At 42.7% G+C, this 17,146-nt stretch overlaps 1 protein-coding gene across 1 annotated transcript; it reads left to right on the top strand.

Annotated features, from left to right (window-relative positions):
- The first annotated feature begins 4,982 nt into the window (after positions 1–4,982).
- abhd17ab (abhydrolase domain containing 17A, depalmitoylase b) lies at positions 4,983–16,888 on the top strand. Its single transcript, XM_080725894.1, has 5 exons — positions 4,983–5,080; positions 5,708–6,093; positions 8,350–8,544; positions 12,241–12,420; positions 16,541–16,888. Exons 2-5 carry the CDS (start codon positions 5,714–5,716, stop codon positions 16,764–16,766), a joined length of 981 nt encoding a protein of 326 aa, XP_080582020.1. The 5' UTR covers positions 4,983–5,080; positions 5,708–5,713; the 3' UTR covers positions 16,767–16,888.
- Positions 16,889–17,146: the final 258 nt, after the last annotated feature.

Consider the following 17,146-nt stretch of genomic DNA (forward strand, 5'->3'; position numbering starts at 1 on the left):
CAAGTGGATATCCATGTTTCTCCAACCACCAGCAGACCACTGACACATGCTGAATGAAAACTGAACTGGGTTGCAATGACTCTGTATGGCGATATGGAGACACCTTTTGCTCTCAGCTGAAGTGAATATTGTTGCAATACTACGGAGATGCAGCGTGCTGTGCTTTTACGATGTGCTGAAGATTCAGAAGAGTCCTTGCTATGAAGATTGCTTCTAGCTCGCTACTCCTAGGAAGATCCAATTTGCATGCATAAGTGTGCAGTCAGACACATTATTCTTTTGTAATTGACTGCACTGTTTGAAAACGAAGCAAGAATGTTTTAAAGACACTGCAGTAGCACAATGCATGCATGGCTGGAACCTTGGCTGTCTGAGGTTCAAATTAACAGGACTCTACTGTTTGTTTCAAATGTAAATACCATGTTGCTCCTATCCATAGTATAATCCTATGTAGATTGTTGCCAGAGTGGAGGGGGATTAAGGTCAAAAATAGAAATATGTGTATAAAAGTGCTTTTCATAATTATCCAAAAGGGAAAAAAAAGAATGTGCCTGAGATGGCACTTATTTGTTTTCTTTTTACCCCTTTAATTCACTGGTTATACCTGCCTAGTATAAGCGGGGGTAACTATTGTCAGACTAGAGAAGTGTACCGGCTTGTAACCACCACTAATGTCCTCATGCCGGATTGCTCCAAGATCTGACCAGAAGCTTTATTTGGCATTTCTATGAATACATTACCCATATATTATATGTAAAGTATTGATAAGAACTGGCTCATCTCTGAGCAAGGGCCCCTAGGTTTGCAGTGGCTTTATAGTGTTCAAGATGTCCCTACATGCCCCTACCGTTAAGCTTTTTGTATTTAGCCTTGCTGAAGTACAGGATCCTAATCCATGCCTTTATCGTTATAAATGACTGTTCATATAATAGTGATGATATTGAAAGTTCTTAGGCCTATGAGGTGTGCACAGAGGTTCCCTGCTACAGGTCATGAAGAATTGCACTTTTCCTTCGTCATGAAATATATAAGGCTTGGAAAAGATGCAGGGGATGTCCACATGCATTAAGTGATGAGAAGTACTCCATTTCTCTGCAGCATATCACCTGTTTGCTTGGCCTGTATTTATCCATCTCTCCTGTGAGTGAATAATTAGCCGTTGTCACGATTCCCTAGAAAGTCTTACTGATGGGCAGGTCTAAGTGGATCAGTGGCTTGGCGTGCAAACTTGAAGGCTGCCTATTAGCTGCGATAAGGCCCCTGAGTATTCAGGGAGATCAGAAAATCGGCCTAGTTATTTTAATTGCTCACTAATGATCATTGACTTCAAAAAGCAGTTCATAGTTGATTGGTGTGTGTGTGATGGAAATGTACTTTAAAATAATCTTATTTCAGGATACTTGTGAATGGACCGTCCCAACAATTTCCCCATTTCCCAGTGTGTGTTGTGTTTTAAGGACATGTCCTGCTTATAAGCAATTCTGCCTTGCCTGCTGGTTCGAGTTTCACTCTTAAAAGCTGGCCCTTAGAAAATACTCCCCTCTCCTTGACAGATCTAAGATTAAGAAACAACACCTGTCTGCTCTTTCCCGTTTCTGGTTTGATGTACATGCCGGGCCTACAGCACTTTTCACGTTGACAGGAGGGAGTCATTTCTTGAAACGGGGCACAGTTCTGATGGGTTAGACGTCCTTTTAAAGCTACAGACTTAAATGAACTGAACCATTCTGTCTTTCACTGTGTGTATGATTGTTCAGATGTGTGGACGTTATGCTTGTCATCATGGTTTTACACATGCTGTTTTATATTGACTGCTCATATCGCCCTATGTTTTATTTTTCATTTCATTTTTTGTGAAAATGTGAGCGGTTTGAATGTAAACCACCACAATTCATGCAATGGAGTGTCATTTTTCATCAAGCTATACCTAGCTTATTGATATTATTGACGTGTTTTATTTTGGGGTTGGGGACGTATTGGGGGGGCAGATAGAAGTGAGATTGATGAATCACTGCAGAGTGTTTTGTGGTGAGGGACTTGGCACCAGCAAACTGATATTATTACATTATACTTTTCTTCCCCCTTGTTGATTTCATGGAGTTTTGATGTGTTCGATCTTGTCTTTAGCACAACTTTACATAATCATTGTCTTCATCAAACAAGGCTTATGGTTGATGGTAGTGATGGTGAAGATAAACCCGCTTAACCACGCGTGACTGAATAATATGGTTAATATTCTCTTGTGTTACAGCAGCACATGGTATCTATGCGAGACAGTGAAGATGAAGTAATGATTTCTGTCTCGAGGTTGAGGGACACCAAAATGAGTTCTAGAATGTTCAACAGAGTTGATAGTTCTGTCCAGCAGGAAATCCTTTTGGCACTCCAGTCCCCCAGAAACACCACCAGATAACTTTTTATTTTGTTTTGTTTTTCTTACAAGAAAAAAGAAAAAATAGGATTGTATGATGTGTAAGAGTAAGTATAAAACAAATAAAATCACAAAGTTTATTTTAAATTACACTTGTTTTTTTGCATTTATTTGCCTAATTTGAGCCTTTTGTTCTGCAAAAGCTTGAGAGGCTGAAATGATCACTAACAAAGTAACTCTTAAAAAGCTGGTTTATGTAACCTAAACGTATCAGATGGCAGCTCTAACACCAATGCTTTCTTTTAGGTGCTGTACATCTATGCACAGTAGGCCTACCGCTTTGTACTTATGTATTTTTCGCAGACTCAGTAAAACGCCATAGACAAATGGCTCTACACAATGTCACCAAATGTTTAGCTGGAAAGTATGCTGGCTGTAACAGGAATTTACCATGAGGTCTGTCACCCCACAGAGTTCAATACCTTTCCCTGCGTCACTCGTACTAAACCCGGTTTACATGTATGATCAATGGCCATTATGACCTTACATGGAGAAAAAAATCATGTAGCCTAGTTACTAACCATTTATGTAAAGCTATTAACTACTTCTATACTAATACTGACCTGCTCCGTATTAACTATTTGTTTTGTTAGTTTTCTTTAAAAGAAAAGCATGTCATTTTTACTGGTATTGTATATTGGCATGCTATTTTTAATGAAACGAATGTTCATATTAGGCAGATGCATATTCCTGTACTTGTCAAAATCATGTTTAGTAGGCTATACACTTTCAGCTAATCGCATAAAGCAGAACTGATTGTTCTACACATATAGCCTAATAGCGGCTCATACATAACAGTACCAACAGGGAGCCCTGCCCACTGCCACATCAGCGGCAGCTCCCCTTCACTACATTGGGCCTTTTTACAGGTGGCATCTGTATCCAATTTACATGAGCTAAGCTAGACTCCTGGCTGACCTGCTGCTGTCAGACAAATCAAAGCAACCATGCAAGTTGGATCCTCAGAACAAGAGTATTGAAGGTTTCTGAATACCATATTGTCTTGTCTTTCACTTTTTATAGACATTATCATTATCACCTCTGCTTCAGTGAAGTTCGGTCTTTCCAAACATAGTATTAGGCTACTATAAACCAACTCTCATGTAATTGTAGAAAGGTGATTCCTGGAACAAGGTTTCCATGAGCACCTCATCACCACTATTTTCTCCACACTATCTCTCTCTCTCAGTGCCAGTGGTTCTCAAAGTGGGGTTAGGGGCCCCCAGGGGTCCACAATCCACAGCAAAATGGATGAAAGTTATGAAACAAATGGAATAGTGTTACCCAATTACTGAGGTTTTTCTTCAGAATATGTACAGTAGCCTATGACACTGATTTCTATGACACTATGTGCATATTAGGGAGTCCAATGGTACAGTGATTCTAACAAATGAACCCGTAAGGGTCCATTTGGTTCCATTTGTACACTCTCTCAGAGTTACAGACCCGTTATGGTCATTCAGGGTTAGCTCTTTGTGTTTCTGGTAATATTATTGTTTGCTCATTTTGTATGTCTGGCAAAAAGAATATAGGCCTATATGTTGTCAAAAATGTCCACCCCACAGCTCACAACAACAAGCTTGTAGATCTGCTATTTAGTATTTAACATACAAAGAGGAAAGTGTTTTGGTTGTAGAGTGAAATGGACCTGGTTTGAGTATAGTATTTAGGTGGATATTTAAGGAACAACAGTACACATTGCCATTTATTTCTTTGAGACCAAAGGGAGCCAGAGTACAACTTTCCCATGATGACGAGGCAATGGAAAATCACTCCGTCACATCCTGTCAGCTGTCACTTCCGGAAGCGGTGAAACGGGAGAAGGGGAAAAACACCGCACACACACATTCATATGGATTAATTTAAATGACAGCCGTTTTGCCTGTTTAGGCTAAAACTCCAGCCGTTAAACCCGCTTCGCGTTTGTCTCAAGGAACCGAAATCCACGTTTTCTTTTAAAAAGCCGTGTTTTGAGTCTCGTGGACATCGAGTGGGAGAGCCAGTTTGGTGTGTTTGTGTCCTGCTAGCTCTGGATACTTCACGTCACCGCGTCGTTAGCTGGACCTTACACACACACAACAATGTAAATGTTGGAACAAGTGTGATGATTTTTGTCATACATCATTGGTATTTTAGTAATTGCCTTCGATGATTCTCTCCTAGTCGTTGCAGTTTGAAAAGTATCCAGAATTATTATCCTTTTTTAAATAATTTTTTACCCCCTCGAGAAGGTCAAGACGGATTGCATCGGGAAGGAATGCTCGGTGTCAACATTGCTAAAACGAAAAGTAACACAAACTAAACGGGAGGAAGACGATATATATTCCTCCCAAGGCCGTTTTTGGGGCCACTTCTTGGGCTTTGCGTCCAACGCTTTTTTCTGAAATCGTCCTGTGGTGCAACCGGGAACATAATGGATGTGATGTGGACTTCTTCAGCAACAACTATACAGTTGACAGTTAACCACATAGGTTCAAAATAACACGTCGCTGTCAGACAAGTAGGCTTAGCTTTTTAGCCTACGTTCTGCTTTCAGCTCACTGGACTCTTAGTTTTCTGGGTTTGTGTTCAGTTAGCTAACCTTTTTGGACTTTGTTTTTTTTGTTTGTTTCTGTTCCACATATTTTGCCCTGAGGCTCCAATCAACAGGTAGGCCCATGTTTGTTGTTATCATGTTGAACTGTAATTATGCCAAGAATGATACTGTGCATTGTTCACTTTGCATGAGCTATAATAGAGCAAAATGACTTTTTTTCCCTATTGATTACTCACACCATGGAGACTTGAGTTAAAAAATATGTTCTTGTATTTGTCACATTCCTAAGACAATCATTTGATTACAATAAATTTACCCCCATTGATTCTGGATGGTATTTGGCCCCCCATCCGGAATCAATGGGGATAGTACATTTACTAAAATACATTTTTTGTCTTGAACTACTCCTTTAAGGAATTGTGCATTTCCTTCCTCACTGTACTTTATTGAACTTGGATCAAGACTAGTATCATATCGAGTCTTGACTTTTGCTTTGGTATCTAAGCAAAAGTCAGACTCGATAAAATACATCTATGATGGCCTTGAATCCAAGGCTAGTACTTTATATGCTATATTAAATAAACACATCATTTTCTGGTGCTCCAAGACACTGCATGTACCCTTTATGAGTTATGACATTGTTATAATTATGCCATTGTACTTAGATTGGGGTTCAGTGTACAGTAGGGTCATTATTATGACAAGTGATTCTCTTGTTCTAATGCCCCCCCCCCCTGCAGATAAGGATGAATGGCCTTTCTCTCAGTGAGCTGTGCTGCCTGTTCTGCTGTCCCCCCTGTCCGGGTCGCATCGCCGCCAAGCTGGCCTTCCTGCCTCCCGAGCCTACGTACGCCCTCCTGCCCGACCTGGAGGCGGGCACCGCTCCTGCTGCCGCGCCGGGCGGCACGGTGCCGGCGCCGGGCCTACGGGCTCGGAGTGGCACGGCCGTAGGGGGGAGCGGTGGAGGTTCCGGGGGCGTGGAAGGGAAGTGGAAGCTCCACCTGACAGAGCGGGCAGAGTTCCAGTACTCCCAGAGAGAGCTGGACGCCACGGAGGTGTTCCTCACCCGCTCTAGCAGGGGCAACAGAATCGGCTGCATGTACATCCGCTGTGCCCCGACCGCCAGGTGGGTTAAGCCGCTTTGGACCCAGAACGCATCTGTGACGCATTCGATTTGAACCACTTTTAACCGTTATTGTCAGGGGTGCACATAACCTTTTGGGGCTACTCAGCGGAGCACCTGGAGATGTGGTGAAATCTCGCTTTTTCGACGTCCCATCATTTCGACTAAGGGTTAGGTTTAGGCATAGTGGTTAACATTCACCAGGTTAGCATTCACCAGCGACGGCAGGTTAGCATTTCACTAGGTTAACATTCACCCGAGTCGAAAAGATGGGACGTCGAACAGATGTTATGTCGAAATGATGACACGAGATGTTGCTTGGTGCTATTTTGCTGAAAATTTTTGTTTTATATACATGACCAAATAGAAGGCTGCAATGCAAGCGTTTCATTGCTGCACATTACATAGTTATGTTCATCAGTGTCATATGATATGAATATTTTTTTTGGCAATGAATAGATGGTGAACTATGACAGCAGATGTTCATGCAACAAATAGATATGCTGTGCACATCCAGTAGTCGCTTGTGCAAGACAAAATAAATAATAGTAAAGAGAAAAGACACCGCCAATGGCCGATCTTATTGTGTACCTGATAATTGCACAGTAAGCGTTTTATTGGAGCTACAGCTCTATGAAAACCTCCACTGATAGGACAGTAGACTGACAGGAAATGGGGAGAGAGATGGGGAGTGACACGCAGCAAAGGTCGTCAGGATCGGGACTCAAACCCGCGGCACGCTGTCAGGCATCAGAGCCTATGTGGTATGCACCCGGCCCGGTAAGCCAGCGGGCGCCCTGAATACAGTATATATATATATCTTTAAAGCGAACATTTGTAACTCAAATCTTTGCTCCCTGGAAAAACATATTTTGAGATGGGGGGCCTGCGGCCAAATAAATATATTTTTTTCAGAAAACCATTAGGATTTAGATGACATTTGTACTAGTTGTTCACTAATCAATGAATAGCTTTATGCATTGCATTGTGCTGACTGTTTCCTTTGACCTTTTGAACCAGTCGGTATATCACACTTCCTCAGAAACATCCCCACACCCTGCTGTGTCTTGTCTCCAGACGTAATGTCTGTCTCTTTCCGCTCTTTCCGCTTATTCCAGTTTCTTTCTTTTTACTTCTTGCACTTGCTTCACTGTTGTGTCGATTCAGCTGTCTCAAAGTTGTTCTCCTCCCGCCTCTCACATCAATTGTTTTTCACCTATTCTGTCTGTCTTTGAACATTTTTAACTTGACATTACTTTTAGGAAGAGATAAACTTTATTATTGGGAGTGTTAAATAATGTGATTTAAAATCAACATGTTTATTTAGCCTCTAGATTTGTGCTAGTGAACCTATGGGCTTTGATTTGTTCTCGAGAGACAAGAGTAGTGGCAATCTTGCCAACTGGCTCCACGTGAGCTCAATTTCATATGTTGAGAGGCAAAATAACTTGTCTGCAGCCTGATCCCCTCTCTGTTGTGCTAGACTACTGCTCATTAATTTACCAAATCAATTAAAAAGACATGGACAGGATTGTGTTACAGATAATGTCATTCTAATGTTACACAACAATGAATACAAACTAGACCTGATATGGACCTCATTGTTATGCCATTTTCTGAGCAGTACGGCCAATGGCAAAACCTCAGGTCATAAGGGCTTTCAAACAAAACCATAAAGGGAGGAGCTCAAACTATCACTGAGTAAAAAAAAAGTATCGGATTGCTTTGAAGAGACCCAACATGCATTCATGAATAAAACGAAAGGGCTACAATACCTGGGGTTTATAATGGATACCCTGCTACTCAGGTTGTATAAAATGGCTAGAAGTAAGAGTCCCTTGACATAGATCCAGTGCCGTAAACCAATCTTGTTACACTGCGCTGTTCACCCCACAGACCTTTTGGCAGTAGAGGCAAGTTGGTCTGTCAGATGATCAACAGGTTCCTTAACCTTAATAGCCTGCAGTCATCTGTATGGACGCAATTATGACTGGAGCAAGTGTCTTCATTTTTATTTATAGTGTAGTCAGAAGAATATGCTTTTTAATGGTGTTTCCAAAGGCGCATGGCTGTTTGTTTTCATTCATTATATTCTATGTCTATTTCAGTAGAACAAACAACCTACATGTAGGCAACATACTGTATACCATGTACTTAAGTCAACTATATAACCTAGGTCAGTGGTAAGGTTTGACATTTTTGACTTTGCACGTAACTCTATATTTGCTGCCTCTACTCCTCTCCTGTACTCCCTCTCAGATTCACAGTGTTGTTCTCCCATGGTAACGCAGTAGACCTGGGCCAGATGAGCAGCTTCTACATCGGCCTGGGCACGCGCATCAACTGCAACATATTTTCCTACGACTACTCGGGCTACGGCGTGAGCTCCGGCAAACCCTCCGAGAAGAACCTGTACGCAGACATAGACGCTGCCTGGCACGCTCTGCGCACACGGTATGCCACGATCTATGTCCATTATGCCGTTGTTGTATTGTGAATGCTGTTCTTTGATGGTTTCACTGTCTGTTGCTGGCGACAGTGTGCTTGATGATGTCTGTACAAGAAACGTTAAATAATAAATAATAAGAAACTGGTCTCTATAATACCTCTCCCTGGCCTGATGGAGGGGGAAAGGAATTGGTTATATAAGGAACTGGGAATATTCAACCCATATAATGTTGAATATTCGATTCAGGCATTAAAGATCCAGGACAAACACATCCTCCCACTTCCTCCCGCATCTCCACTTCAAAGGGGGGAAGTGCAACCACAATGTGTTTGAGTCTCAGCCATACTATAAAAGGAGTTTCGGGCATTCATTTCCGGTACAAAATAAATAAATACTTCTAATAACTTAACATGGGCATAAACATGGAAATATAAACATAAAGAACCAAAATAAGAAATGCATAATTATCCTGGCAGCCACACTCCCACCAAATCTTACACTGAGATTTCTTTCATCTTAAAAGTAACCGCATTAAATAAAGACTTCACATGTTCAGTTACCAAATGAAACCACAAACATTCTGCAGTAATGTGAATCTCCATTCACATTAGTGTACCATAAACCTGTTGTACGACCATGATTGACATCAGGGATGTCTGTGTGTTCCGTTTGGGCACGTACCTTTTAGGCGAAGCCCGAACTGGCGAAGTGGGGAAATGTCCGATACCGTAGCGATCTGGCGAACGTCTTCTGGACAGGGCGTTTATCGTGCGCTTGCCCAGGCCTTACGGCCTGGGCATAAATATAACGATTGCATTCACCACGGCTTCGTAACTCGCGCGGCGCTCCGCCGGCCGCGCGGCCCTGGCCCGCTCTTCGCGGCCACTCGCGCCTGCGGCGCTCGGGGGCGAAGAGCAGGACCAAGGTCCGCTGGCCTTCGCGCCGCTTGCAGTGTCGTGGACAATCGATTCGCCAGATCGCTACGGTAGGAGACAAATCCCCACTTCGCCAGTTCGGGCTTCGCCAGAACAGGACTTTCCCGTTCCGTTTAGGGCCGTTGAGGGTTGACATTATTCTGACATGATCACAGTATATTGTGTTCACTCTTGACTTAAAGGTCACCAGCCTCAAAATGCAAGTCAAACCAGTTGAGACCATGTTTTGGTGCTTGAAGCACTGACCGGTCTTCCTGTGACTTCCAGAACTGTGATTGGTTAGCTCTGAGGGAATCCAGTGACTTTCGGCACTAAGACTGGTTAGTCCTTAGGGAATCCAAGTTGTTATTCGTGTTCTACCACTGGTTGTTACATACCAGGATCACTATCGTGTATGTCTTATCACTGGAAACCCACACAAAAAAAAGCGTTGCTCGTGCACTTTGTTGTGCGCGAGGTTTGTGCGCGACTGTTCTGTAGCGTGGCCACAGCAGACGTCTGGTCAATATATTTCACTGAGATTGTGCACGGAAAAACCTTTTTTTCTCACCCGGCGCGGAAACAAAATGTGCATCCGTGCGCAGCCAGTGAGAACGGCTACATTCATTAACATGGGGCGGAATAAAAGCGGTGTCCAAGCGTATATAGCTGTATGCTGAAGCTACAGAAGCCATACAGCTAAACATACTAAATGCGTTGTGCAGGGCTGAAGAAACCGGTGTCCATGTTTTATGTTATATTAAATGACCACGTTGTCAGTTAGCTGTGTCACTGAGAGAAAGAATAGAGATAAAATATTAGGAGAGATGGGGATTCATCCATGGGTAGTCTGGCCTCAACAGATTATGAGAAACTCTTATTATGCTGTCAGTGTGTTCACTCTAGCAGCGACAAAGCAACAGTCTGCACGTCATTCTCAGTGGAAGCCAGCAACACAAAGGTACTAAGTGATAGGGGTGGGTATGGGGCGATAATCGCGATATGGATACTTTGTATACTGTCAAAGTTAAGGGGAGACCTTGACATTTTAAAGTTAGAGAACCACTGATTTAGACCAAAATACAGATTTAAATGAATTCTGCAATGAATCTCTGTATTAACAATTCAACAGGATCTTTTATAAGGCTCCCTCATTGTATCACGATATATATGATATCTCTGAAAAGGCATATGGTGGATACATTGTATCGTCTCAACGATATTTATCACCATATCGCCCACCCCTACTAAGTGCTGACCAACACTTGTCGCTGCATGACAGGCGTGGCATGCTACAAGACAAGGTTGCGCTGACCTTTTTCAGACCTTGGGCGGCTGACCTTTTTTCAGCTGTCCAGTGACGCAGTGAAGTGTCAGTAAATCACGTTTTTGTTTCACCATTGGTTTCCTTTACACTCTCCTTACAATACGTGCTCTCTTGCGAAATTCTTGCCTTTAACCAGTCCCCTGTAGTATTTTACTTTATTTTTTGTCAGAGGAAGTAGCCTTGCATGATCGCATCCACTTCTGGTTTCCTCAAGCCTAGATTTTTGCGACTGAAGGTCCCAGTTTACCATGAGAAATGTCACAGCTAGTCTGCGTGTAGACGTGAAGCTGTGTGTGTACACATTTTTACAGTCTAGTTGCCAGGCATTGTGAGCTTGTAGATTATCTATTTTCACAAATTTTGCCTCTTTCTTATATTATTTGACAATTTGGTTAATGTTTGACCAGTTCTATTGTATCATTTGTTGATTACTTTTGGTGCAGCAATGTATTTTTTCAAGGTCCCTTGCCCCTTGACTTGGTTGGGTTGTGGCTTCTACTAGACCCCCACTAAAGCACTGGAACTGCACTCTTGCAGTGTAACACAAGGGTGGAGTAGGGAGCTGAGGTTATGGAAGGTGTAAAGAAGGAGACTGGGATAGTGAGAAGACGAAGGCGACAGTAGAGCGGTGGCTCGTAGGGATGCAGAGGAGGGCTTTGTGGGGGGATGGGGTTGAAGAGATGGGAGAGTAGGGGGGTAAACGTCTCTCAAGGACATTGCAGTGTGATAGAGTGTCTCATTAGTGGGAAGTGGTGCTGCCTCACTCACTGCAGCTGTTGCCCTTGGGTAGCTTGACACAGCAGAGCATCAACAGCGCTCAGTGTTTGTGTTTGTAGCCTTATATTCATGTCTCCACAATTACTCACCTCAGTCACCTGCTCGTTCTGCTATAAATCCGTTTGTCTTTTTTTAGATTAAAAAGTAAATATTTACCAACATGGACACACTCGACTAGTTTACACAACATAATGTAACTGCACCACTTAGCGGGTCCTCCAAATCTTTGTGTGATAGAAGCTTTTTCCCTCCTTTTCTATATTAACCACTTGAATCCTAACGTCCATATTCTGAGAATTTTAGCCAAAAATAGCAGCTCTACAAGCTCACAATGCCTCGCGATGCAAGGCGCTGTGAGCTTGTAGATGGTCTATTTTCGGCAAAGAGGTTTTTCTAGAGGGGAAAGAGCAGACCAAGTACAGAGTGAAAGGTCAAGTTCATTAAGTATTGACGGTTCATGTGGTTAAATATCTGGAAACACAAATTTACATGAACCCAAAATACAATGATGATTGTGCTGTCAAACAATGAAACTATATGGAATCTATGAAAAGGTTGTGGGGGTCCCTGCTTCATCTCTCTCTCTCGACTAAGGGTCCTTGGCCTGAAAACGTTGAAGACCCCTGGTTTAGATCATACGACGACAAAACCTCATTCTCTATTCTAATGCTTGTTCTGAACAGGTACGGCATCAGCCCAGAGAACATCATCCTCTACGGACAGAGCATTGGAACAGTACCCACAGTGGACCTGGCATCACGGTACGAATGTGCCGCTGTGGTGCTCCACTCTCCTCTCACCTCGGGCATGAGGGTGGCCTTCCCTGACACAAAGAAGACTTACTGCTTTGACGCCTTCCCCAAGTGAGTCTCCCTCAACTTTGTCTCTGCTGCCACCAGTATTACTTTCAATGAATTGTCTCTGTCGGGTGGAAACCTCATATGTCCAAAACTGCTCAAAATTAGCAGTCAGATCTACAAGCTCTTTTCTTTGACGCTGTCGAGTCACACGAAATCATGTATCAAGTTCGGGCGTTCATTTTTAAAAGAACACAAGGTTTTTGATATGTGACTGTCTCTTACTCTGTCCCTCAGTCTTTCTTTAGTCCTGTCTTGCTCCCTCTTAATCCCTGCACATGTTGGACAGAGACAGGTTGTCACGTACGTCGGGAGTGAGTAATGGTTGAATTTGTCTCCCCTCCGCTCAAATTGTCTGCCCACGGGTCTTACAGACACTATGTATGGGCCTTCAGATGTGTGCTTGCATGAGTTCACAGAGCGGTCGGCTTCCGGTTGGCATTTCCACACAATTAATAGGCTTGGCAGGGCTGCATGGACATTTCGACTTGCAGTGTCATTTGTGAAAGTATTGTTCAAGTCAAAGGGCCATGCTTTTAACACATTTTGTGTCGGGCATTAATTAATTCAGTAGCTTCTGCCAGGGTTTTCAGTGCTTTTAGCTATTTTCGAGGGCACGCGTCCGTGTCTGTGTGGATGTGATCGTGTTAGAATTCACCCAGACAGGAAAGATATTTCTCCGGTTGTAGCTTCACCTAGTGTCCACTAAACACAGCTTGTGAATGGACTATGACTGTGGAAACCTAGAACCAGAGATAATCCCATTTCCCTGCAGAAGAAGTTGAACCGGATAGAGCTTTTTGAGCGGTGGTCAGACCACCACTCATATTAAAATGATATCAAGACAGAGACCTCAGGAAATGTGTTAATATTCCTTTTATTTCTTCTGCATTTCAAAGCGTTGTATGGTCACTAGGGTATTTGTGTAGCCAGTAGAATCCCCCACTATGTAAGCTGTGCATTACTCTCGTGATAAACCCAGATAAGTCTTTATATGACACCAATAAATCATCCTACTGTAATATGTCTTCTTCGTACTGCTCAATAGATTTGGACAATCACAGGGTGCATGAATGAAATAATCAAGGGCCTCCCCTCGAGTCCCCTGTGTGTTGTTGCTTTTGTCCTAAATGACACTCGGGGCAAAGTAAATGGGAGACAGTGCCGGCCTTTGCACAGTTAAGTCCCAGATGGTACCATTGGGTGGGGAGAGGAGACGGCGTAGACCAGGGAATGCCTCTCTATGCACAGTGTACTGTGAGAAAGCCTCCAGTGTTCGTGTTGTGCCTATTGCCTACTGTATCCCCCCGGGAATCAGTCTGTATTAGGGGTGGGCGATACTGGAAAAAAACATTATCACGATACTCTTCATGTAGTATCACGATACACGATATTATCACGATACTGTTTTATGCGAGTTTTTAGGTTTATTATGATTATTAGACCCACACAGATATTCTATTGATAATATATTCATTGTTATGCTGCATATAGAAAGATAGATATCCTAATCTATGATTTCTTTAATGATAACATTTTGATTTTTGATTAAACAATTAACATCTTTTACCTCAAAATATTTACTAGTTGGTGTGATGATGGTTCAGGTCATTCAAATGGGTGCAAGAAATGTTTTATGGGTTCCCATAAAATGTTTTTGAGTATTTTCAAAACAATTTGGCTAAATCATTTCGGGACCTCTCACAGGTTGACAACCCATGCCTTACCATTGAAACTTGGGGGAAAACAAATTACCCTACGACCAACCAAAGTCAGGAGGTTTGTTTTGATACAAGCTTTCTTTTTACAGAATTACTCCGTATTTTACAATACAGTTATCATCCTAGCTTTTAGCTTTTCTACTAAACAAAAATGGCATGGTTTTATAACTAAGCCAATTATGAAATAGACGCGAAATAGACGCTACGATTTCACCGCGAGACACACGCATGCTTCAACGGTGAAAGCATAACAAACAAAGCACTTTATAGCTACTTGTTTGTAGTTAATAAAAACAGAAGCATGCATTTACAAGGCGATCTAAATCACCTCATCAATACTGCCAGAACACACAGCTGTGGACTCCACTCCAGCGCGCACACACACACACACACACACACACACAGCTCAGCAGTTTGCAGTGAGATGGCTGATAGCGATAGCAGGACGGATAAAGTAGTTTGCGTCCTGTTAGTTTAATGCATCCATTATTAAAAATATGCTTCAAAGAATGCAGGGCAAGCTGCATCACTGCTTTATAAAGTCCCGTGAAAGTGAAACTAAATCGTGGTCGTGGACCAGTGTGCCGTGCTGCTCGGTGCTCCGGTCAGTCACTGTAGTAGAGTGTAGACACTCGTAGCCTGTCTGCGTGCTGCCCGGGGGCGGGGCCGTGAAAGCAAAGGGACAGATCCTCAAGCCATATGACACGTTGAGCCGCGACACGTTGTTAGCTTGTAGATCTGTTCTTTTTGGTGAATTACACCACCGTACTATAGAAGTATAAATTAAGCAATAGAGCAGCGACTCATAGAACGTGCACTCGCTGTATCCAGAGCCTTTTCTGTATGACTGTTTGTATCACGAGAGAAACGATAATCTGAAAAGGCATATCGTGGCAAAGCTGTATCGTCGAGACGATAATTATCGCCATATCGCCCACCCCTAGTCTGTATTATTATTATTTCAATGCTGCTGCTTTGTCTCTGAACACGTACACACTTAAGACCTCATATAGTATACAATTAACATGCTGGATTCTCACCAGAGCTATCAGCTGTTAAGCGCTAAGCGTAGAGAATTTCAACAGAATTGTTTGTAGGACTTTATTTCCTCTCCCGTAACCCTGATTATTGTGCTGTCGTTGCTGTCGGACAAAAACCTCTTATATCCACATTTTAGCTTTTTGTGTTTTTTCCTAAATGAATGCCCTACTTCATCGTAATAGTGCAGAGTCACACAAAAGCATCAAAAGTAGCAGATCCACACACAAGCTCGAAACGTGGTGCGACGCGTTTCTTTTAAGCTTGTAGATCTGCTACTTGTGAATTTGAATCCTGAGTAGTCACAGATTTGTTTCCACCTGACAATGACATAATATCACATTTTGTATACAGTATTTTCCGGACTATAAGGCGCACCGGACTATAAGGCACACTGTCAATGAATGGTCTATTTTCGAACTGTTTTCATATATAAGGCGCACCGGACTATAAGGCGCACATAATAGACGCTACTGTTGCGTTATGCATCCAACAGATGGAGCTGTGCTAAAGGGAATGTCAATGTCAATGAGTGATCCATATATAAGGCGCACTGGACTATAAGGCGCACTGTAGTTTTTTGAGAAAATTAAAGGCTTTTAAGTGCGCCTTATAGTCTGGAAAATACGGTATATATAATTACATAATTACATGTGAATGACAGTTTGATATCCCAAGATTTATTCAACTGTCAGAAATGACAGCATCTTTAAACTGTCCTTGTCAAATTGTGACAGCTGTGCTCTGCCACGTCATATGAAATGGGTCAATCTTTTTACATTCTCAGTTAAAATAGCTGACAAATGATGTGAAAAGTAAAAAGTAGGAATTGAATAAATCCTCAAAACGTAGCACATCCAAAACTTAAAATCAATGGAGGACAAAGTACTAACATTTCTACTTTTTTACTGGCACTCACCAACAAACAAATGCTTAACACGTTTCGGCTATGAGCCTTCATCATCATGATGCTTTGATGAAGGCTCATAGCCGAAACGCGTAAGCAACTGATCAGCATGATTGCAGCAATTGGGAAATCCCACGTTTTGTTTGCAGTATGCTTTAAGGCAGTGTTTCTCAAAGTGGATTTAAGGGACTCTGTGGGTTCCTTTAGGGGGGTCTAATGGACCCATGCATGTCTGTAACTCTGACAGTGTACAAATGGAACCAAATGGACCCTAACAAGTCCATTTGGTTCCATTAGTACACTGTCAGAGTTAAGGGGAGACCTTGAAATGTAAAAGTTTGAGAAACACTGCCTCGGCTCTTACTACTTTGTTGTAGATTCCTGAATGAATGCCCTAACAATCCTAAACGCTGACCTTCTTTTCGCCCATTCTACCCTACGCTTGCTTTCCTTGTCTCAGCATCGAGAAGGTCTCCAAGATCACGTCTCCGGTGCTGATCATCCACGGCACGGAGGACGAGGTGATCGACTTCTCCCACGGCCTGGCGCTGTTCGAGCGCTGCCCCAAGGCTGTGGAGCCCCTCTGGGTGGAAGGGGCCGGACACAACGACATTGAACTGTACAGCCAGTATCTGGAGCGTCTGCGTCGCTTCATAGGACAGGAGTTGGCGGTGCAGCACGCCTGACTGCTGCACCTCACCACCATCACCATCGTCCTTATCAGAACTGTTGTCGTCATCATCATCATGATCAATGTTTCTATTAGGCTCCTCCTGGTTCATCTCTCTGTTCCATCCACAGCCCTGCTCCTTCCATTCAGGTCTGGATCAACCTGTTTAACCACTTTAACCATTATTTTATGCTTTAGCTATAAAAGAAAATAGCAGAGATACAAGTTAGATATTTTTTTCTTTTTTGAAAGATCGTGTAATTGTGTGCAAATCTTAAGTGAACATTTTGAACTCAAATCTTTGCTTCTGGGGGTCCCTGGAACAACATATTTTGAGATGGGGCACGCGGCCAAATACATAATTCTGGGCGTCCTTGACATGGAAAAGAAATGTAG

Source organism: Nannobrachium achirus (assembly GCF_963921795.1).
Source record: "Nannobrachium achirus genome assembly, chromosome: 1".
In the NCBI taxonomy this organism is placed as follows: Eukaryota; Metazoa; Chordata; class Actinopteri; order Myctophiformes; family Myctophidae; genus Nannobrachium; species Nannobrachium achirus.